Consider the following 24,666-nt stretch of genomic DNA (forward strand, 5'->3'; position numbering starts at 1 on the left):
TTCTTGTCATCAGTTAATGAGAAAGAAAAAGAAAAGATGAGAAAAGGGAGATAAGAGGAGAGGACAGGGGAGGGAGAGAGAAAAGAGAAAGTGATAACGCAGAGAAAAGGAAATATTGGTTTGCCAGTAGCACTGATATGCAAAATATTCAACAAGAGTTCGGCCCAGGCTCTATGCAGTGAGAACACAGTTTGACTCTGTGACTAACTGGTCCACTTGCACTGGTGTGTACCCACTGACTGTCAGCCTGTTTTCCGGCTCACTTTACAAGGAAGGGTGTCGTTGGAATACATTGTTACCTTGCACAAAGCATAGTTCCCTTCATCTCCATCTGAGGCTCATCACCATGAGTCTTTTTGTTTTGTTTTTTTATTTTGTTTTGTTTTGAGATGGAGTCTCTGTCGTCAGGCTGGAGTGCAGTGGTGCCATCTTGGCTCACTGCAACCTCTGCTCCTTCAGGAGAGGCTGAAGCGATCCTCCTGCCTCAGCCTCCTGAGTAGCTGGGACTAGCGGCACGTGCCACCAAGCCCAGCTAATTTTTGTATTTTTAGTAGAGACAGGGTTTCACCATGTTGGCCAGGATGGTCTTGATCTCTTGACCTTGTGATCCACCTGCCTCGGCCTCCCAAAGTGCTGGGATTACAGGCGTGAGCCACTGCACTTGGCCACCACCATGAGTCTTATTTGGCTGCCCCAGTCAAAATGAACTTCTTCCTCTGTTCCCTCATACCTCTCACGCAGTGTTTACTACAAATGCTGCCTCCTAGCATAGCAATGAGTGTCCTGTTTTCTTTCCTGCTATTACATAAATCCTTGAGGACAGAGGGTGTATTCCCACAGCATCTAACTTGGCAGGGATCACATGCTCATCTTTATCCAGCTATATTCAAGCAAAAACTATTTGTCATCATAGGGTGCTTTCCAGAGAGTTCCTGCATTTAGGGTAATCAGCTACCTTTTGCAATTTTGGGTTGCCAATTTGTCCATACCCAGGATCTGGGCAATTTATTGAGGTGGGAGAACAGAGTTTTCCTAAACTAGTTCCTCTAAGGGGACAAGAGGTTCAAGGGGAAGTTGGCCTGATGTGCAAGAGAGGCCCTCTACTGATGGTAATAGTAGAGCTAGACGTACACGAAGATCCTATTTTGTTCTGGGCTGGGGGTGGAGGGATGGGGACAATGGGAGGGGAAGTTGGGGGAGCAAACTAACAGCAAGGAGGCATCAACTGGACATAATTTCAAAGACAAATACAGGGAATAATGGGTGGTGCTTTTGCAAAAAAGTTCATAGATTCAATATAAAAGTTCATTGATCTTGAACTCCTGACCTCAGGCGATCCACCCACCTCAGCCTCCCAAAGTGCTAGGATTACAGGCGTGTGCCACTACGCCCGGCTTTTGACTTTTTTTTTTTTTTTTTTAAATAGAGATGGGGTTTCACCATGTTGGCCAGGATGGTCTTGATCTCTTGACCTCGTGATCCACTCGCCCGGAACTCCCAAAGTGCTGGGATTACAGGCATGAGCCACCACTCCCAGGGATTCAATTCATTTGTTTATTTAACAAATGGTAATATTATTTTAGCCAGGCATGTGCTGGAGATTTGGAGATTTTAAGATATCATAAAACACATTGTTGGGGCCTGGTGCTCACGCCTGTAATCCTAGCACTTTGGGAGGCCGAGGTGGGTGGATCACCTGAGGTCAGGAGTTCGAGACCTGCCTGACCAACATAGTGAAACCCCGTCTCTACTAAAAATACAAAAAATTAGGCGTGATGGTAGGCACCTGTAATCCCAGCTACTTAGGAGGCTGAGGCAGGAGAATCACTTGAACCCAGGACGCAGAGGTTGCGGTGAGCCGAGATCATGCCACTGCACTCCAGCCTGGGCAATAAGAACGAGACTCTGTCTCACAAACAAAGAAAAAAACACATTGTTGGGAAGGCTGCAGTGAAATGCTCATTCACAGATTTAAACACACTGCTGAGGTGACCTGATCCAACCTCATTGTATTAGTTTGACAAGGCTACAGTAACGAAGTGCCACAGAATGGGTGGCTTAACAGGAAGTTATCATCTCATAGTTCTGGAGACTAACTTCCAAAATCAGTGTCAGCAGGGCTGGTGCCTTCTGAGTGCTGCAAGGGAGGGAGCTGTTCCAGGCCTCTCTCCTTCGCTTGTATGGTGTCTTCTTCCTGTGTCTCTTCACATCATCTTCCCTCTGGGAATCTCTGTGTCCAAATTTCTCCTTTTTATAAGGACACCAGTCAGATTGGATTAGGGTCCACCCAAATTACTCCCATTTTAACTTGTGTGATGGTTAATACTGAGCATCAGCCCGATTGGATTGAAGGATGCAAAGTATTGTTCCTGGGTGTGTCTGTGAGAGTGTTGCCAAAGGAGATTAACATTTGAGTCACTGCACTGGGAAAGACAGACCCACCCTCAAGGTGGGTGGGTCCAATCTAATCAGCTCCCAATCTAATCTGCCTGCCAGAATAAGTGCAGGCAGAAGAACGTGAAAAGACTAGACTGTTGGCAGGGCACCATGGGTGGTAATCCCAGAATTTTGGGAGGCCGAGGTGGACAGATCACTTAAGGTCAGTAGTTCAAGACTGAGACTAATCTGGCCAACATGATGAAACCCCATTTCTACTAAATATACAAAAAATTAGCCAGGTGTGGTGGCACACGCCTATAATCCCAGCTACTAGGGAGGCTGAGCCATGAACATCATTTGAACCCGAAGGTGGAGGTTGCAATGAGCCGAGATAGTACCACTGCACTCCAGCCTCGGCAACACAGCAAGAGGCCATTTAAAAGGCAGCCCCACCCTTAATTTGGGTGGGTATCATCTCATCACCTGCCCGCATGGCCAGAATACAAAAAAAAAAAAAAAAAAAAAAAAGACTAGACTGGCTTAGTCTCCCAGCCTCCATCTTTCTCCCATGCTGGATGCTTCCTGCCCTTGAACATCAGACTCCAAGTTCATCAGCTTTGGGACTTTTGGACCTTTGACCACAGACCGAAGCCTGCACTGTCAGCTTCCCTACTTTTGAGGTTTTGGAGCTCGGACTGACTTCCTTGCTCCTCAGCTTGCAGATGGTCTATTGTGGGACCTCACCTTGTGATCATATGGGTCAATACTACTTACAAACTCCGCTTCATGTGTATATCTATCCTATTCATTCTGTCCCTCTAGAGAACCCTGACTAATGCAACTTGATTACTTCTGTAAAGACCTTACCTCCAATTAAGATCACATTCAGAAGTACTGGGGGTTAGGACTTCAACATATGAATTTTAGGGGAGCACAATTCAAGCCATAACACCCAGTCCACACCATAGGGGATGATCCAAAGCTGAACCTAAGTGTCATCAGATAACACTGAAATGCTTCTCTGGCCATGTTGCATGGGAATCACCACACACCATTATCCTGGGAAGCAAATGTAGCACGGATACCAGGCTCAACAGCAATAAGTAAAAAACAAGATGGCACTCTCCTTCTGCCAATGGCATTGGCAGCCTTCTCCTGGAGCTCAGATCCTGGTTTCCTGGCTAGTTTCTGGCAGAAGGGATGGACAAACAATGAAGGTGACAGCATGCCCTGGCACTTCACGTTGGAGGAATTTGCCAAGGGCAGAAGATAGCCTAAGAAAAGTGGAAGCCCAGTCCTTTAAATATGCAACCCAGCAAGATAGGCTAAATATACCTAAATGCCTTGATCAAACTCCGATATAACTGATAAAATCATTAAATTGGGCATCCCTAAATAAAATATACACCAATCTGCTTTTGCTGAAATATTAAAACCGTATTCTCAAGTTCCCAAGTAAATAAACTTGTCAATCATAAACATGTAAAAGCCTTTTTCATTTCACTTATCTCCTAGTTCAATCCCTTTCCAACATATCAAATAGGAACCAAAATAGAAAAGACATTATTGAGCAAAATGAGGATACGTGAAAAGCAATTGTACTGTCTTAAATGGCCCATGACATATTAACCCAATCATTTAAGTTAATGCATGACCTGATATAGCTATCGAACAGGAAATGATCTCATTTGGTAACATCTGGCCAAAAAGACACAGCTGAAAAAAGGTGTAGTCAACAATTTCCCAGTTAGAAACAATTTTCCAATTAGACCTGGATGAGGTCTGCTGAGCTCCTGAATGTGTTTTTTTTTTTTTTTGAGACAAGGTCTCACTTTGTCACCCAGGATGGAATGTAGTGGAATGATCTCAGCTCACTGCAGCCTCAACCTCTCAGATTCAAGTGATCGTCCTGCCTCAGCCCACCCCAGGTAGCAAGGGATTGTGGTGGCACATGGGACTACAGGCATGTGCCACCACACCTGGCTAATTTTTGTATTTTTTGTAGAGACAGGGGTTTTGTCATGTTGCCAAGGCTGGTCTTCAATGCCTAACCTCAAGTGATCTGCCTGCCGCGGTCTCCCCAAGCACTGGGATTACAGGCATAAGCCACCGCACCCGGCCTTCCTGCATGTGCTCTTACTAGACAACTACCTAGTTCATTTTCTTTATTTGTAATCTTTAAATATATTACTACAATGAACTCTTAAATTGGGATGACCAGTGTACACAGTATGTAGGCCCCCAAATAAAACTGAAGTTAATGATTGAGGGTATGTATCTTAAAATTTGTGTTTTTATTTCCATGAGAATTATAGACAGAACTGCTGGGTTAAATACGTATTTAATTTTTAAAAGTTTTTTTACCCTCAAGTTCATAAGGTGAACTTGATTTTCACCTTTTTTCAGAGATTTTCATCTTCTCTAAATTTCATTAATGAGTCTTTTATTAATTTCCTCCTCTATTTTCTTTTATGGTTTTTTTTTTTTTTTTTTTTTTTTTTTTTTTTTTTTTTTTTTTTTTTNTGAGATAGAGTCTTGCTCTGTCACCCAGACTAGAGTGCAACACTGCAACCTCCACCTCCTGGGTCCAAGGAATTCTCCCGCCTCAGCCTCCCGAGTAGCTCAGATTACAAACACCTGCCACCATGCCCAGCGAATTTTTGTACTTTTGGTAGAGATAGGGTTTCACCATGTTGGTGAGGGTGGTCTCGAACTCCTGAGCTCAGGTGGTCCACCGGCCTTGGCCTCCCAAAGTGCTGGGATTACAGGCATGAGCCACCAAACCCAGCCTACTTTTTTTTTTTTTTTAAAAGATGAGCACTGAATTTCCAATCTTTATGTATTTTATGTACAGCCCTTGCTGGGTCTTGTAGGTTTGGTTATGTCAAGTTTCCCTTTTTTCCTTTGCAAAGTTTATAATTTCAATTTAGTTTCTAATTTGATCCAATGATTATGTAGGAGGTGATCTCAAATTTCAAATAATTATTTTTTTTAGATGCAGTTTCACTCTTGTTGCCCAGGCTGGAATGCAATGGCACGATCTTGGCTCGCCACAAGAACCCTGCCTCCCAGGTTCAAGCAATTCTCCTGCCTCAGCCTCCTGAGTAGTTGGGATTATAGGCATGTGCCACCACACCAGACTTTTTTTGGTATTTTTAGTAGAGAAGGGGTTTCATCATGTTGGCCAGGCTGGTCTTGACTTCAGGTGATCCACCCACCTTGGCCTCCCAAAGTGCTGGGATTACAGATGAGAGCCACCACACCCAGCCCTTATTTTTTATTTTTTGTGGCCAAGTTTATGATAATTTTTGTAACTTGTTAATGACCATTTGGAAAATACATATTTACTCTCTGAAGAATGTATAATTCTGTATATATTTATTAAAGCAAATGGGTCAATTGGTTTCTCTATGGTCTCTTATTTTTTGTCTACTAGATCTGTCTAGTTCTGAAACAGATGTAGTAAAATCCACAAATTTCATTTTTATGAGGTTATCCTTACATTTATAACGATCTTCTGATTTATGTGTTTATCTATTATATTATTCGATGCTAATCTTCATATTATTATTATTTTTTGAGATGGAGTCTTGCTCTGTCACCAGGCTGGAGTGCAGTGGTGCAATCTTGGCTCACTATAACCTCCACCTCCTGGTTCAAGTGATTCTTCTGCCTCAGCCTTCTGAATAGCTGGGACCACAGGTACGTGCCACCACACCAGGCTAATTTTTTTTATTTTTAGTAGAGATGGGGTTTCACCATGTTGGCCAGGATGGTCTCAATCTCTTGACCTCGTGATCTGCCCACCTCAGCCTCCCAAAGTGCTGGGATTACAGGCGTGAACCACCACACCGGGCCACATATATTATGATTTTATAGGTACTCTTCTTCTCCCTTTTTAGTTCAGCTTGTCTCACCTTTTCTGATATTAATATTGCCTCTCCTAATTTTTAATTTCTTTATATATTTGTAGTATCACTTTTCGAATTGCTTTAAACATTTCTTTATCAATCTAAGTGTGTCTCTTGTAAACAATATATTCACTGGGTTCCTTTTTAATCCATTCTGATAGTCTCTGTCTTTTGATAGGAAAATTGGGCTCATTCACACTTAATATAATCACTGACATTCTTCATTTTATTCCTTCTCTCTTGCTTATATTTACTATTAAACTTACTTCATTTTCTTTTTTCCTTTTCTTTGTATATACTGGTAAGATCAAGTTACAGTTTATTCCCTTGTTTCCTCTTATAATTTCAAAATGACATTATGCTTTCCCACTCTATTAGCGGTTACGTTCTTTTTTAACACACATCATCAAACACATATTTTGTTACTATTATTCTTGTTCATAGTAAGAATTTACTATTTCCCCACAAAGTTACTCTATTCCTTGATACTTTCCCTCCACCCAATACGGTAATACTTTTAGAATGTTTTAACTTCTTCCTTCCTTTCCTCCAATCCCTAGGTTTTGCTGAGAAAAATTGCAACTTTTACTCCCAGGCTTTAGTTAAGTGAGTCTCATTTATCTTAAGAGTCTTTATTTAACACATATAGTACACATTTCCAGTGATTTCATCATCATCCAAGTATATTAATATACATGCCAATGTATATTACAAAGCTTATTGTTCACTCATCATTTTCCCTTTCTACTTTACCTTCTCATTTCTTGAAGTCTCTATTCTCATTAATTTGTTATTTAGTTAGTCCTCTTTTCGTTTTCTTCAGATGGGGATATGCAGATGATAGATTCCTGGAATCCTTTCTGCATCTCTTTCACTCTGGCAGGTGAATGATGCTTGGCTAGAAAGAGACTTCTTCGGTTACTTTCCTTTTCTCTTAACAGGTATAGATATGATTCCACTGTCTGATGCCAGTCCAATTCTTTTCCCATTGTAAATAGCTTCTTTCTGTCTGGAATCCTATATATTTTTCTCCTTAACTTTGAGATTCAGGAATTCTGTCAGAGTATGTTTAGCTATATGCCTTTTCTTATCAATCCTGCCTGGAATTTAAAGAACACTTTCAACCTGCAAATATAAGGCTTTATTCAGCTCAGGAAATATACTTCTATTAAATCTGGCTTTTCTCTTGTATTCACTCTGGAACTCCAACTAGACCTCTTGGATCTGTCCTCCTTTCCTCCAGCAGTTGTATCCATTTAAGAGTTAAAAAAGGCAGATTAGTGCTTTTCCTGATACTATCAGATCATCACAAATACCAGCTCAATTATCTGACTATAACATTTGGTACTAGAAGGCAGCCTAAAGAGAAACATAATAAAATACATATAATTTGTACACTGGATAATTCACTGTAATATCAAGTATAACATTTTCACTATGTTTTAAACTGTAAAAGTATAGTTAGAATGAATAAGATCAAGTATTTAATAGCACAAAAGAGTGATTACAGTCAACAATAATTTAGTGCACATTTTTAAAGAACTAAATAAGTGAATTGTTTGTAACACAAAGAAAGGATAAATGCTTGAGGGGATGGATATCCCATTTACCCTGATGTGATTATATATGCATTGTATGCCTGTATCAAAATACCTCATGTACTCCATAAATGTATACACCTACTATGTACCCACAAAATTTTAAAATAAAAAGTACACCTATTAAATATATATATATATATATATATATATATATATATATACACACACACACATTTTTTTTGGGGGGGAAGGAGTTTCACTCTTGTTGCCCAGGCTGGAGTGCAATGGTGCGATCTCAGCTCACCGCAACCTCCGCCTCCCGGGTTCAAGTGATTCTCCTGCCTCAGCCTCCCGAGTAGCTGGGATTACAGGCGTGCACCACCATACCAGCTAATTTTGTATATTTAGTAGAGGTGGGGTTTTTCCATGTTGGTCAGGCTGGTGTCAAACTCCCAAACTCAGGTGATCCGCCTGGCTTGGCTTCCCAAAGTTGGGATTACAGGTGTGAGCCACCACAACCAGCCAATTATCTCTATCTTTTAATGGCTTTCTAATAGTAATATATGTAGTTTTAAAATAAAAACTGTTCAGACAATGAAGGCAAAAATCTTACACTCCTACCTCTGACCCCACAGGCCTATCCCACAAGATAACCTGCTGTTCACAGTTACTTACAGAATCCTTCAGAAATTCTTTGTGTGAAAAAGGGGAAAACTTATTACTGTGAGTATTCATAACTTTCTTCCTCCTGCCTACGAAAAAAAAATGCCAGTATTTGCACCCTGACTGCTTCCCACTGGCTATACTCCCTCCTTCCATGGTCTTAGTGTGTAGATAAAATAAATGGGAGGGAGGTGTGTTCTATGAGAAGAACCAAGGAAGCTGAGATGGGAGATTTATACCCAAAACGTGCAGAACTATTCACTACAGGCAGAAGAAAATAGAAAGAAAATGGGAAGGGATATAGGTAAGGCCTAGCAGTGGTAGAGATGTCAGGGAGAATTTTGGCGAAAGGAGGAGAGGAAGAAATACAGAGACAGAGGCTTTGGGGTTATATATGGAAGATGAGAGTGGGAGACAGAATTTGTAGGGAAAACCAACTTCAACTTGTGCTACATAAAACACAAAGGTTTCCTATAAGTTCTCTGAGGAATACTGACTTCTGAACATGAAATCCTCTGAAGCTGAATCATAAGGGGCCTAAAATCTATTCTGTTCACTCTGTGTGGGGGTTTGCATTTATACATACATATACACACACATATATGTACAGAGAGAGAAATGTATAGTAGTATATCAGTGGATCTATCTACACATATCCTTTCAAAAACACACTAATGGATCATACTGTGAGAATGATCTTTTGCACCTTGTTTCTTTATCCCCTTAAAAGTACAGGCAGTGGCTCACACCTGTAATCCCAGCACTTTGGAAGACCAAGGCAGATGGAGCACTTAAGGCCAGGAGTTCAAGACCAGCCTGGCCAACATGGCAAAACCCCATCTCTACTATAAATACAAAAATTAGCCAGAAGTGGTGGAGCGCACCTGTAATTCCAGCTACTCGGGAGGCTGAGGCACAAAGATCGCTTGAGCCCAGAAGCAAAAGTTGCAGTGGGCTGTGATCGCGCCACTGCACTCCAGACTGGGTGACAGAGCAAGTCAAAAAAAAAAAAAAGTGCAGATTGATTTTTATCCTATTTCCAAAAAAAGATTTGAGTTAGCTTACAACAAAAGCACAGAAATATGACCTAAAACTATTAACAGGACTCTAAGGACAGGAACCAAGAAATGTAAGCGACAGGGAGAAACTATATTCAGATATTCTAGCTAATGATTCCATGAAGGTAATACAAAATTCATACGGTGCTTTAAAAATAGATTCCTATGTAACCCACTGCCAAAAATTATTTTTGAAAGAAAAATTAATTTTACTTAAGAAAGGACAGAACAATGAAAAGAAAATCATAGCCCAGAGCTTAAGACAGTAAGCTCTTCTTATTCTACAACTCAGCAAAGAGATCAGCAGTCTTCAGAGTATCAGCAAAGGGATCAGCAGAGTTGCCTTTGTTTCTAAAAATAGGGAAACTGCAATAATCTAAAATAATGGGTAATTTGTAAGCCTATTTTGTTGGTTTTCATAAATTCAGGTGGATTAAATAAATGGGCAACAAGCAACTTCAAACAAAACAGTAAGATCCCGCTGCAGAAAACTGTTTCAGAAAGACCCAGGAAACTCCATTTCTCATGACCATCTCCTTTCGGTCCCTCCCAGTGAGCCTATCCATCTCGTCTCTCGAGTCTGGGCAAAGCAGCAGATTAAAGCAGAATAATCTATAAATCTTTCTTCAACGTGGGGCTGTATTGAGTCAGATCCTATCAGTGTGAAGAATGGGGACCACGCAAATAAAGAAAACTTTTTTTTTTTTTTTTTGAGACAGAGTTTCGCTCTTGTTACCCAGGCTGGAGTGCAATGGCGCGATCTCGGCTCACCGCAACCTCCGCCTCCTGGGTTTAGGCAATTCTCCTGCCTCAGCCTCCNGCCTCCTGGGTTTAGGCAATTCTCCTGCCTCAGCCTCCTGAGTAGCTGGAATTACAGGCAAGCGCCACCATGCCCAGCTAATTTTTTGTAGTTTTAGTAGATACGGGGTTTCACCATGTTGACCAGGATGGTCTCGATCTCTTGACCTCGTGATCCACCTGCCTCGGCCCCCCAAAGTGCTGGGATTATAGGCGTGAGCCACTGCGCCCGGCCCAAAGAAAACATTTTTAATTCACCCAGACTTACAGCAGACTGGCTTTCAAGCTTCCTCTCTGCTGCACTGCCTATCTCGTAGTTAATATGTACACAAAGTGGATGATCCAGAAATTTGCTATCAATTCTGTGACCTTCTCCACTCTGACGACCATCATCTCCATGCTCAGCCACAAATCAAACTCCTTTAGGAAGAAACACCCACATCCAAATATCCTGAACTCTGAAGCTCTCTCCCTTCCTACAACCTCCTTCCACTTTCCCTCCCCCTCAAACTTTCTGAATCTGTTCTTACCTCAACTATACCTTCACTATTCACCTCCACTATTCCAGTCTATTGGCCCCCTCTGGATTCCACTTGACTCCTTACCAGCCTGTATCTCACAGTCGAGTTTTTCAACCTTACACACATAGCATCCTGAATTTCGTCTTCTTTCCTTCCCACACTGTGACCCCTTCTCTTACCTGTCTGCCAATCACTACCTCTGCTGAAACCAACTGATATCTCTCTTTCTCCTCTCTGATTCCTGAGACTTGCTGGAGAAAAGCCACTTAAGTGATAAAGAAAGTACTAGGTGCTTAGAACATAGACATCTCAGTCTGAAACCTGGCTCTGCTATTATTAGCTGAGAAAGTTTTGGCAAATTCTATAATCTCTCTGAACATGTCTCCTGGTCTGTAAAATGGGGTACATCAAGTCATTAGGATGCTTTCAGCTGTAACACGAAACCCAAACAAAGGTAGCTTACTGTCTTCCATAACAAGTTCACCAAAGGTCAGTTCCAGGGTTAATTCAGGGGCTCAATGAGATCATCAAAAACAGAGGATTTTTCTCTCCACGCATACATTCACCATCCTTAGCACTTTAGCTTGGGCCTTAGGTTTGTCTCTTCACGGTTTCAACAAGGCAACTGCAATTCCAGACATCACATACAGACACAGAGTCTCACTGAAGAAGAGTGTGTTTCTCCCTATGTGTTTCCCTGTATTCATGAGGAAAACCATTCTAGCAGAATTCTCATTGGCATGATCATATATCCATCCTTTAGTCACTGGCAAGGGGAAATGACATTGCCATGATGGGCTTTTCCACCAATCAAAATTCACCTGCAGGAGCTACAGAGGGGTTTATCTTCTCTGAGCACACTGCCACTAGATAACTGAACAAAAAGAGCTGTGATAGAAAGAATACCTGTTGGGCAGGACACCAATGTCTGCCATGTGGACAGTAATACCTACCCCAGTGGGTGGTTATGATTATACTGGGTACATTTGCAAAGTACCTAGTGGTGCCTAGTACATAGTAGACATAACGGCTTCCAAATACATACACAAATTCTTTGACATTGTATCCTTCAAAAGGTAGAGCTAATTCTACTATGCTTCAAAGTTAGCTGAATTTAGTGGCTTGGTTCTGACAAATAGAATCTGGCAGATAACTGCAAAAAACTTCCAATAAGAAGTCATAAAAGGTATTGTTGTTTCTGTTTTGCTCACATGGATTACCTATTCTGGGGAAATCAGCCACCTTGTTTTAAGGACATTCAAGCAGCCTTTGGGGAGGCCCACATGGGGTCCTCTCCCCTGGATTTTGAGAACTTTACACTTGGACTGAGACATGCTACTGGCTTCCCTGGTTCTCCAGCTTGCAGGTGGCCTGGAGTGGAACTTCTCAGCCTCCGTAACTGCAGGAACCAATTCTCCTAATAAATCCCCTATCTATCTCCTATTTATTCTGGAGAACCCTAATACATACACCAATAAGCTACATTAAATAATAATGTATATTATTTGCCACTGAGTAAAACCAATGCTCCTGAAATATACCCTAAGTTTATCTTGGACTTGGACTTGGGGTACTCCCTGGCACACCTCTAAATACCTCCATTGACATGCAATGCTTTTGTGACTAATGTCAAGCCATTTTATTTCTATACCTGGTTTGACAAGTACCATCAGTGTAGCAAATATGAACATTTGATATTCATCCTCCAGCTCTATTTCTTCTTCTCCTTTGAGACGGAGTCTCCCTCTGTCACCCAGGCTGGAGTGCAGTGGTGCGATCTCAACCAACCACAACTTCTGACTCCCGGGTTCAAGCAATTCTCCTGCCTCAGCCTCTTGAGTAGCTAGGATTATAGGCAGATGCCACCACACCTGCTAATTTTTGTATTTTTAGTAGAGACAGGGTTTCACCCTCTTGGCCAGGCTGGTCTCAAACTCCTGACCTCAAGTGATCTGGCTGCCTTGGCCTCCCAAAGTGTTGGAATTATAGGTGTGAGCCACCACACCTGGCCCCAGCTCTACTTCTTTTTTTTTTTTTTGAGATGGAGTTTTTGCTCTTGTTACCCGGGCTGGAGTGCAATGGCGCAATCTCGGCTCACCGCAACCTCCGTCTCCTGGGTTCAGGCAATTCTCCTGCCTCAGCCTCCTGAGTAGCTGGGATTACAGGCACGCGCCACCATGCCCAGCTAATTTTTTGTATTTTTAGTAGAGACGGGGTTTCACCATGTTGACCAGGATGGTCTCGATCTCTTGACCTCGTGATCCACCCGCCTCGGCCTCCCAAAGTGCTGGGATTACAGGCTTGAGCCACCGCGCCCGGCCCCCCAGCTCTACTTCTAATAGGCCTTTCTGTAAAGTTTAAAACATTTCCCATATCTTTCTTGAAAGTAAAATTCTATATATGTTACAATACATTGGTTTCTACCAATTAGATACAGTCCAATGAGATTTGGAAGGCAAAAGTGAAGGCCATCTACCCACTGGTATGGCTCATTCTGCTCAAAACACAAATGGTGGAGATGTCAGGTTTTCTACAACACTTTTCTGGTGCCTAGTCACCAGCTCTGAAAATGGTAAGAGATAGTTGTGGCAATAGTGCCATGGTGGCCTCCTGATTCCTCACCTTTAAACTGCAGCAGAGGTAGCAGCTACTATGCAGGTTAATTATGCAGCATTCTGGAATTCATCCCCAAAGCCAGAATCCACTTCTCCACCTCTTCCACCAAATTTTTAAAAATACTTTTTTCTTTTTGAGATGGAGTCTTGCTCTGTCGCCCAGGCTAGAGGGCAGTGGCACGATATCGGCTCATGGCAACCTCTGCCTCCTGGGTTCAAACGATTCTCCTGCCACAGCCTCCTGAATAGCTGGGATTACAGGCACTCGCCACCATGCCTGGCTAATTTTTGTTGTTTTAGTAGAGCCAGTGTTCCACCATCTTGGCCAGGCTGGCCTCAAACTCCTGACCCTGTGATCCACCTGCCTCGGCCTCCCAAAGTGCTGGGATTACAGGTGTGATCCACCGCATCCAACCTAAAAATGCTTTTTTATAGAGCTTTGCATATATTCAAAAGTAGACATTCTGGTATAATAAACACCCATCTTTCCCATTTACAAACTTATGGGCAATCTTGTTTCCTAAGTACCCACACCCATTTCCTCCATCTTATTTTGAAGTAAATCGCTGACATCGTATCATTTTACATACATATTTCAGCACATACCTCTTTTTTAAAAATAGAGATCCTTTTAAAAATATAGCCACATCATCCCTAAAAAACAATCGTTCTTTAATTATCCAGTCAATGTTCACATTACCAACTGTCATGTGACTGTAAACTAGTACCTTAAAAAAGGTCCACAAATTGCAACTGGTATATGCTTCTTATGTCTTAACACATAAGTTCTCCCTCCACCTGTGTGGTTTTATTTTATCTGAAACATAAAGAAACTGTGTGGTCAGTTTCCCAGTCTATCGTGGTAACTGCATCCCAATGGTGATATCTGACATATTCCTCTGTTCTCTGTAATCCCAATAAATGGGTTGTTGGATCTGCAGCCTTGATCAGAACTAATTCTCCAAAATGAGGGTGGATTCTCCCTGAGAAAATCTGCGTTTGCATTTTCCAGACAGCTAATGGCCAGGACCTACCAGTTCAATTCTCCACTTTTTTTTTTTTTTTTTTTTTTTTTAACTACTCTAGGTGTTATGACTTCAGGCTGTTATTCTGCAAGGGCCAGTAGTGATTTTAACTTGTCAGGATTGACTGATTTTTTGACCTCTTCTGCTCATGCCAAGACAATATTCCTTGCAGGCCTTCTGGGGGTGGGAAGGAGGGCGAAATTATTTTATTCATCCCTATCCCCACTGAGGACAAAGCTCCGTGGGGTGTTAGCTTTATGGAGTGTCTTAAAGTCTGCTGCCCTTTGTCATCTGTCCCTCCACCCCAAAACTGAAAACTGAAACTCAACATGAGTCAGGAGCAGAGGCACCTTTTGCAAAAGTGACTCTAACATTTTCACTTAGATATCTGACCTAAGCCCCTTTTTATCTTATCAACTATGCAGTGTTTTTATTGTGTGTTTAATAATTTCATTCAGACTCTTTCGTTTCCCCAACTCTCCCAGTCTGAATTTTCTAAGAAATGTGTGTGAAATAAAGATGTTCCTCAACTTACAATGGGGTCACTTATGTAATAAACTCACTATAAGTTGAAAATATTGTAAGTGGAAAATGCATCCAATACCCCTAAGATACGAAACATCATAGTTTCGCCTAGCCTACCTTAAATGTGCTTAGAAAAGGTAACGTTAGCATGGCTAACTCCGCTGCCCATCACAGGAGGGTATCACACTGCATATCACTAGCCCATCACTAGCGCAAAAAAACAAATCAACATTGAAACTTTGAAGGATGGTTTCTACTAAATGTATATGGCATTCACACCATCATAAAATTGAAAAATAAGTCAAACCATCCTAAGTGAGGGACATCTGTACATATATCCTATATTAAATAGGGCAGGCTGATGCAGCAAAGCCAAGAACATGCTTTGACTAATGTACTTCCTGCCATTAGCACTTATTAAGCTAGTCCATTTCATTTAGTTCTTTCCTATTTGAGGCTAGAACAGGATCATATAGAGCAATCCTCCCCGAATAAAATTCCCAAGCCGGGCACAGTTGTTCACACCTGTAATCACAGCACTTTGGGAGGCCAAGGCGGGTGGATCACCTAAGGTCAGAAGTTCAAGACCAGCCTGGCCAACATGGTGAAACCCCGTCTCTACTAAAAATACAAAAATGAGCTGGGCATGGTAGTGGGTGCCTGTAGTCACAGCTACACGGGAGACTGTGCCACTGTACTCCAGCCTGGGTGACAGAGTGAGAATCCATCTCAAAAAAAAAAACAAAACTGTGATTTTCTTTCTTTGATTCCTAACACTTAGAAGTCATCAACAAAGATCTGTTGAAGGAATGTATCAAGAACTGATTTTCACATTATTTGCATATAATGATAAAAAACGATGTGGCAGAGACAGCTACGCATTCTTCTAATATCCATTCTCTTTCCTCCAAAAGAATACCAATTTCAGCAGAACATGGCAGTCTGAAAAAGACAATTTCCCAGCCTCCCTTGCAGCTAGATGTGACATGACTAGCTTCTGGCCAATAGGCTGTAAGCAGAAGTATCCCACGGCAGCCTCCAAATATCATCTTTAAGACCACTGGCATTTGCCTTATGCTCTCTTTTTCTTTGTCTTTCCTCCAGTAGAATATAGATTTGAGAGTTAGAGATGTAGCCACCCATCCTGGCCTAGGAAAATGAAGGTCATTATCTTGGGTATGGCAGAATGGTGAACTGTCCTAGAATCCCAAAAGCTTCATAAAAAAGATTCCCAACAGTCCTGGAATTTTTATCTCTGGGATTTTATACGAAGAAAAAAATAAACTTTTTACCTTTAGCCACTAGTAATTTGGATTTTTCCAAAGTACAAACTTTCATATAAAGGAAGAAAGCAGATTCATAGATGTCAGGTTTTCAAAAAAATATACTGTTGAGCCACAATTCTCTGGAGAGGACAGTAGAATATTATCCCTTTATAAGTAACTATTCTTTCTTAGCACAAATGCAGCTGCCCTACATTGGGAGTCAGAGAACCTAGGTTCAAGTTATATCTTTGACACTAAACAGCAAACCACTTAACTTCTCTATGTGGCTTTATTCATTAAATTGGGATAGCACTACCTATGTAATAAAATTCTCTTAAGATTTAAAATATAACATATACAAAAGTATCATAGTATAAGTCACTATACACATAGTAGTTGATAAGAATAATTATAACCCTGGATAAAAGCTCTATCACATTTACACTGTAACCCCAATAACAAGTGCTCTAAATGTTTGTTGGATAAATATGTTTAAGTCCTTGAGAAATGAGTGAATTATTCTGCTTTGGACTCAAATATAAAGTCCAAAAGTCATTAATATTATTTAGAGCATTACTTGAGTCTCTAAGAGATTTTTTTTTTGAGATGGAGTTTTGCTCTTGTTGCTCAGGCTGGAGTGCAATGGTGCAATCTCAGCTCACTACAACCTCCGCCTCCTGAGTAGCTCCGATTACAGCATGCACCACCACACGCAGCTAATTCTGTATTTTCATTAGAGACAGGGTTTCTCCACGTTAGTCAGGCTGGTCTTAAACTCCTGCCCTCAGGTGATCCATCCACCTCAGCCTCCCAAAGTGCTGGGATTACAGGTGTGAGCCACTGCCCCAGCCTTTTTTTTTGTTTTTCTTTCTTGAGGAGTTTTGCTTTGTTGCCCAGGCTGGAGTTCAGTGGCACAATCTCGGCTCATTGTAACCTCTACCTCCCAGGCTCAAGCAATTCTTGTGCCTCAGCCTCCCAAAAAGCTGGGATAACAGGTGTGAGCCACCATGCCTGACTAATTTTTTGTATTTTTTGCAGAGATAGAGTTTTATCATGTTGGCCAGGCTGGTCTTAAATTCCTGACCTCAAGCAACCTGCCTGTCTTGGCCTCCCAAAGTACTGGGATTACAAGCATGAGCTACCACACCTGGCCTCTAAGAGATATAATTCTTAATTTTGATGTCAGTCAAAAGATACAGGGTGTGAAGAGACAAACCATAGCTAATCCATTTATCAGGTTCAGAAGTGCTACAGAAAATAAACTAGAAGAAAAGTTGTGGTACAGAAATAAAATTTTTATGGCACTTTACCCTGAAATTACAAAGTTACACATAAAAATATTTAAAAATATTTAAACCACTAATCCTAATACATCAAATGAAGGATTTCCTCACACTGGACTGTGGCTAAAGTACTTTATTAAATTAAGCATGTAATTTGCAAACGGCTTCATAAGAAATTTTAAAAGCAAAGTTATAAAACATTTTCAATTTAAAAAGTACAGAGTTAACAGCAAAATCACATTTTCTTTACAGTACAAATAAAACGTTTTTTTCTGATATACTGCCTGAAAATTTTATAATATATTCTCTAACTGATAGCTACAATATTGTGTTTTAATGCAAAGTCTCACAGTTAATTCATTTATTAATAGTAAGTTCATCATTGGACCATAAAAGTCAACTGCTCAACTTTAAGGAGAATAATGAACTTTGTCATCATATAATAGAAAGTTATAAAAGCTCTTCAGGGTGTAGATGTGTTCTAGCCTTGTTTCTCTATTAAATTCTGTAAAGAAGCATTAAGTAATACTGTAAACTTGAATTACATTTTAAAAATAAGCACCGTTAACATACATTCTACATAAACTCACTTTACCTTTAAAATGACACTTTTTTGGCCACATAAACATTTAAATCTGTTTTCTTTACATGTAAATAAAAATAAGCAATATTCAACTACTACACCAAAAATTACCAAACTTCACCTCATTGCACAATGGAAAAGCACTTAGAAAAAGCACTTGGAAAAAACAGCACGTTATTTTTATACATGTAGTCATTTTCTTAAATTGAAAGCAGTTAAAACATTGTCAGAGCAATTTCCTGAGTTTCAAAAGTTCCCAATTTCCAGCTCAGAAATAATCAATCTTACTATTATACATGTCCACTTTCTAAGCATACAAAACCCTTGAATTCAAAAAGAAAAAGACCAAAATAAAGGACGGAAACATCCAGAAGAGCAGTATAGCTTTTCTTCTCAAAACACAATACTCAAGATGCTTTAAAGTCAAATTTTCTACTATATCTTATATTTCAAAACCATAGAATTGCAAATAGTATGGAAATACTAACAAACTGAAGAAACTGCAACTTAAAAACAATGTAGAGAAATATGAAGAGCCAAAATATGAAAAAAGCTGGGCGCGGTGGCTCACGCCTGTAATCCCAGCACTTTGGGAGGTCAAGGCGGGTGGATCACGAGGTCAAGAGATCGAGACCATCCTGGTCAACATGGTGAAACCCCGTCTCTACTAAAAATACAAAAAATTAGCTGGGCATGGTGGCGCGTGCCTGTAATCCCAGCTACTCAGGAGGCTGAGGCAGGAGAACTGCCTGAACCCAGGAGGCGGAGGTTGCGGTGAGCCGAGATCGCGCCATTGCACTCCAGCCTGGGTAACAAGAGTAAAACTCCGTCTCAAAAAAAAAAAGAAAAAAAAAGACTTCTATTTCTGACATTGGAGTAAGAGATGGACAGACTGAAAACACTGTTAAGCATCAAGTGTCTCCCTGGTCCAACTGGACACCCTCTGGTGTTAGTTCTCTTTTTCCATCTGGCAGATAATGGTAAGAGACTACTGAATGAATATAATTATTACTGAAATCTTCCAAACTACAGAAGTGCTGTACTTTTAAAATACTAAGTTTACAAAGAGCCATTCTAATGAGTCATGTATTGGCACAAATATACAGGCTGAGTGAGTATCTCCTACTTAAAAATGCTTAGGAGCAGAAGTGTTTGGATTGCTGGGATTTGTGGGGAGATTTCAGAACATGTGCATCATATTTACTTATTGAGCATTGCTAACCTACAAATGTAAAATCCAAAATGCTCCATGAGTATTTCCCTTGAGCATCATGTCTGTGCTCAAAAGTTTCAGATTTTGAAGCATTTCGAATTTTGAATTTTCTCATTAGGGATACTCAACCTACACCAATACATGAAAATTTTTATAATATCCAAACTATCTTTGACATATAGGATTTAGAAATGGGTAATAGAGAAAACTTTTATAATCTCCAAACTATCTTTACCTCGAGCATACAGAATTTAGAAACGGCCAAAAAAAAAAGAAAGGAAGGATTATAAACTTTTATTTCATAATTATATGTTGCTTAAACTATGCTGGATAGTGGGGTGGAAGGCAAGTTAGAATTAAGCAGCTTCATAAAAATACATATGATGCTCAAACTTTGCCTATATATTTATCAACAATGATTAAGATGTAAGATTTACCAAAATGAGGCATATTAGCATTGATATAGTAAACAACATAGCTTTTTTCATTTGGTTTCTGCCCACAGAATACCACACCTCTACTTCTGACTGCTCCTTCATTAATCATAATTATAATATTGAAATAAGTCTAGCTGAAGTGCCCAAAAGTTATGTTTTTTTAAAGCCAGGTAAGGAAATATAAAAACACAGAAAGTGAGTATGCAGTTGCACACATTCCAATAACTCCACATTTTAGCATTGTTTTTCATACTCTTACATTAATTTATACATAGAAATGTCTCATTTCATTAACAATTATAGTTTACAGTAGTTGTCAAAACGAACTGCTTTATTTTTAACGTATTTTAACTGTTCTAGATATTATAAGTGTGCTAAACTGTTGGTACTAAACAAATCATTATAAACACAAGTGTGAGTAATACTTCAATACCAGTCACTGACCATTTCTAAATAATAAACATGTATTTTTATTTTTATGGAACTAAAATTCAATGATAAGGCTCCTTATTTTGAAAGCATGCAATCATGATATACAAAAAAATGTTTTGGGATTTTATATTCATTGAAATGTCTGCTCTTTTGGAAAACCATTCTGGTACTTCAGGATTCTTTTGGTACAAGCTCAATCCTATAATTCCTGATTCAAAATTTTTAAGCTTAACAAAAAGCAACACAACTGTTTGTTAAAATTAATTATGTTGAAAATTTTCTCCATTTCCAAAGACAAATTTAAGCCATTGTCTCATATTGGAAAATTATACTTAACCACATTATAACCTCCTTTACACAGGTTTGACTTACATACTAACAATTTATTAGCTAACCAAACAACACAAGTTAATGAAAACTTCCTTTGAGAAAGTTGGCTCTTTTTGGAAATAAAAGTGAAAATATTTCAAATTGTAAGGATTCCTTTTATGATTTTTTTTTTTCTTTTTTTTTTCCTTTTTTTTTTTTTTTTTTTTTTTTTTTTTTTTTTTTTTTTTGGAGACTGAGTCTTGCTCTGTCATCCAGGCTGCAGTGCAATGGTGTAATCTAAATCTTGGCGCACTGCAACCTCTGCCTCCCAGGTTCAAGCAATTCTCCTGACTCAGCCTCCCAAATAGCTGGGATTACACGTGCACGACACCACGCCCTACTAGTTTTTGTATTTTTAGTAGAGATGGGGTTTCACCACATTGGCCAGGCTGGTCTTGAACTCCTGACCTCAGGTGATCCACCCACCCTGGCCTCCGAAAGTGATGGGATTACAGGCATGGGCCACTGCACCTGGACAATTATAACCAAAATATTTTCTACATTTTTTTAAGTTAATATAATTTTAACCTACTGCAGTTTAAAAATTACATGCCTCAAAAACAAAATATAAGTATTTAGTACTGTCTGAAATACCACTTTTATAGACAGTTCTAGAAGCATTTTGATAAGGCAGCAACATCTGGAAGATATTTAAACATTTTTTTTTCTCTGAAAACTTTTCTGTCTATATAAAGTATAAAATTGCAATATAATCTCAGATCCAACTTTCTTCCCATAAAACGTGCACAGAAGAACAGAACAAAAGGTAAAAGATTAAGATCATATACAAAGCACAAGAAAGTGCAGTAACATGTCTTCCTTCCTGTACGATATGGCAAAATAAAAGCATTTTATGTGTTTAGTTTTGAAATTAAAAAATATTCAAATGTTTTTGATAGATCTCCCTTTTTTCTTTACTGCCCACTACTACGTCCTTTTTCTTCTTTTAATACCAGTCTTTGAGGGCATGAATCAGGTCTCAAAGCACTTTAAATACTTCTCACAAAAGACTTTTAGGACATTAATAAATGTCACACAACAATTAATACAAAGATAACTTTTCTGAGAAACAATCAGAGCACTTTAAACTTTAGAACTGTAGCTGGTAATTTTCTTAGACATTTTGTAATCAATAAAATTTATCTGTAATAGTTTTAACAGGCAATGTATTTGCATTTGATTCATTTAATAAAAAAAAAAACCTCTCGGATTTTGAAAAACATCGTAATTTTTTTGCTTCATACCTGAATATTATTTATAATAAAACACATGTTTAGGGTAGAATTGACTGAACTACTGCAAATAAAAGTAATTTTAACCTACAAACCTTCATACTTCTAATTCAAGGGCGTTTTTTTTTTACTTTAGCATGACTTTCAAGCACCCTGGTTTAATTTCAGAGAACCTGCAGAAATGAGAAAAGAGTTATTTTAAAGATAAAAATTTCAAATTAGCTAGGGAATATACCTTGTAATCAATTCCAAGTACCTATGCTTAACATAATATTTACTACCAAAGTATTAACCCTTAAGTCAATATCCAAGACCAACATCTACATTTATGTTCATTTTATCTACGGTCAAAACAAATATAATTTTAAAACTGGGAGTTGCTCCTGACTTAGCAGTTAGTATAACTTAAGATTTTTCAAAACCTGTGAAGCCTGAACTTTATTTTCATGAAAAAGAGTATGCTGTAGGAAGAATAAAGTCCTTGATGAATCATGAAACCACCAAGAAGAAATCTCTGATAGAAAGTATAAACTTGCAGTATTAATCAGGTAAGTCTGACTAATCTGGTCATGTGATACTTTCAACTCCATCTGTAGAGAATTTAAAGAAAGACTAGTCTCTAAAGTAATTAATCTCAGCATGATAATGTTCCAGTCTAACTACTTCTTTGATAAAAATAATCTTGATATGTCAAAAATAATCTTGATATGTCACCTGTTTTATGCTCATAATTATGCTACCATTTTTGATAATGTAGCAAAATAATAACATTATGTGGCATAAAATAAATATGCTACACTGAAATTGGTAGGTAGGAGCTAATGATACACATTTGCGGGAAATCTATCCATCAACAGATTTTTCATCTTTGACTTTTTTGTCATTTTCTCTTACTAAATAATTATCACTTAATAAAAAAGAACATTTCATGTTTGTCAACACAGGTCATTATAGCATTTAACTTATGAAAACACAAATTCATATTAACTGGAACATTTTTGCTAAAGTTTAAACATAACCATATTATATTTCAAGAGAAGCCCCCAATTCCATCCAAAATCCACAAATATTTTCTTTCAAAAGAATAAGAGCAAATCTTAAAATATGATATGTTATCTATTTTGCATAATACATTATCAAAAAAACACATATATTTACTTTCTTTTAAAAATTTAAATTTATGATAGAAATTTTATCAGATGATTATTGGCAACAAACACATTTTTCCTTATCTCTGGTTTACCAGACAACATAAATCCAGCAGAGAAAATTATATAATAATTTATCAACCTGTGGCTAAAATCAGATGATTAAATTTAGTTAACCCTTTTAACAGATCGCCCTGAGCAGACTTTTAGTGTTTATTTACCTAGCTATATTAGGACTATCGCCATTATCAGTAACAGAAATCTATACTCACAGAAATCTCTGATACAGATCTATATGGAGAGTTGCCATTATCAATAACAGAAATCTACACTCACCTGAAGCTATGGCTTATGAGGTGTTTAATGACAGCTGGTTTGATGCGAGCAACTCCTCCCTGGCTGTGGTTTCCTCTCCCAGTAATCACAGACAAATAGGGCTTCCCACCATTCTGTTTAAATTCTGTTACAACAGAAATTGGGGGAGTTAAAATTCGTTTATCTTACATTCTCAAAAGAAAACAAACCTTAGCTACTCAAACACACATGAAATTGTTTTCATGAGAATTCTGGGGTTTGCTATCTCAAAACAGTAATAGTGAGATAGAATTGCTATCTCAAAAAGCCCCCAGAATAATGTTTTAAAATGCGTAGCCTCATTGTAATCTATCCATCAAAAGATTTAAGTGGGACTTTTTCCTTTAGAGGGAAAGAGATTTCTGTGCACTACCAGTTCTCCCTGAAATAATGATAATGGCAATAACAACATTAACAATACCTAACAATGATTATACACAAGGAGTCAAGTATTGCTTTAAATGGCTTATATATATTAACTAAGAATCTTCACAACAACGCTGTTAATTAAATATTCTAAAGCCATCAAGCTTTGTTCTGAATCATAGTTCCGACATGAAACAACTCTGTAACCATGGACAAGTTACTATTTTCTCATCAGGAAAATGGGATAATATAACTATTTTATAGATTATCTTCCAGTAATAGCTATTAGCAAATCCACTAATCACAGCATGGATTGCAGTCTTTCTGTTAAAGATAATCAATTGTTAACAAACTTTTCCTGATAGTTCTTAAAACATCAAAGGACTCTGAGGCTCCTAAAAGACTGAAGTTCCGTTTTGAAAATGACCTTGTGAAAATCAAGGATATAAATCCTGAAAACTAATAAAAGCTGGAACAGAATAACAACAACAACAACAAAAACTATTAACGAGTTGAATTATTAAATTTAAAATACAGACATACAAAATATAAACATTCCAAGGTCTGCTTATTAAATTGTGCTAATATTTCAATAGAATACAAACAAATGCTTTTTCAAGTATCACATCCCCGAGATGATGTTCAGCCTGGAATTTTAAAAGAATATGTTGCTCTTGCATTTCTAATTACTTGTCTGTTTATGATCTTCATCTCTTTTCCCCATCCATTACTTCAAGCAATATGTTGTTCAAAATTCAACTGAGTGCTAGCTTCACAAGGGTATTCACAGTGCACAAAATTCTAGGTATATAGTGCAAAACCTTTTTACAGATTTTTTACAACGTTTTTTGCACTGTAACTTTGTGCACTGTTCTTTACATACATTACATTACATTACATATAAACATTTACTTTGGCCAGGTATAGTGGCTTACACCTGTAATCCCA

At 38.8% G+C, this 24,666-nt stretch overlaps 1 protein-coding gene across 8 annotated transcripts in view; it reads right to left on the reverse strand.

The window, feature by feature from the left end:
- Positions 1-17,702: 17,702 nt before the first annotated feature.
- The window catches only part of N4BP2 (NEDD4 binding protein 2), a 102,258-nt gene continuing 95,294 nt past the window's right edge, over positions 17,703-24,666 (reverse strand). For 7 of the 8 annotated variants that reach the window (XM_037731843.1, XM_037731842.1, XM_037731847.1 and 4 more), the window contains 2 exons: positions 23,335-23,458; positions 21,829-22,023 (listed from right to left, as the gene is read on the reverse strand). In XM_037731843.1, the coding sequence (XP_037587771.1) occupies positions 21,978-22,023; positions 23,335-23,458 (170 nt within the window). In that variant the 3' untranslated portion in view covers positions 21,829-21,977. Of the gene's footprint in view, positions 18,090-21,828; positions 22,024-23,334; positions 23,459-24,666 lie in introns of those variants that run through there. The other variant, XM_017509886.2, reaches the window with a different exon arrangement.

This window comes from Cebus imitator, unplaced genomic scaffold, assembly GCF_001604975.1.
Source record: "Cebus imitator isolate Cc_AM_T3 unplaced genomic scaffold, Cebus_imitator-1.0 Scaffold425, whole genome shotgun sequence".
In the NCBI taxonomy this organism is placed as follows: Eukaryota; Metazoa; Chordata; class Mammalia; order Primates; family Cebidae; genus Cebus; species Cebus imitator.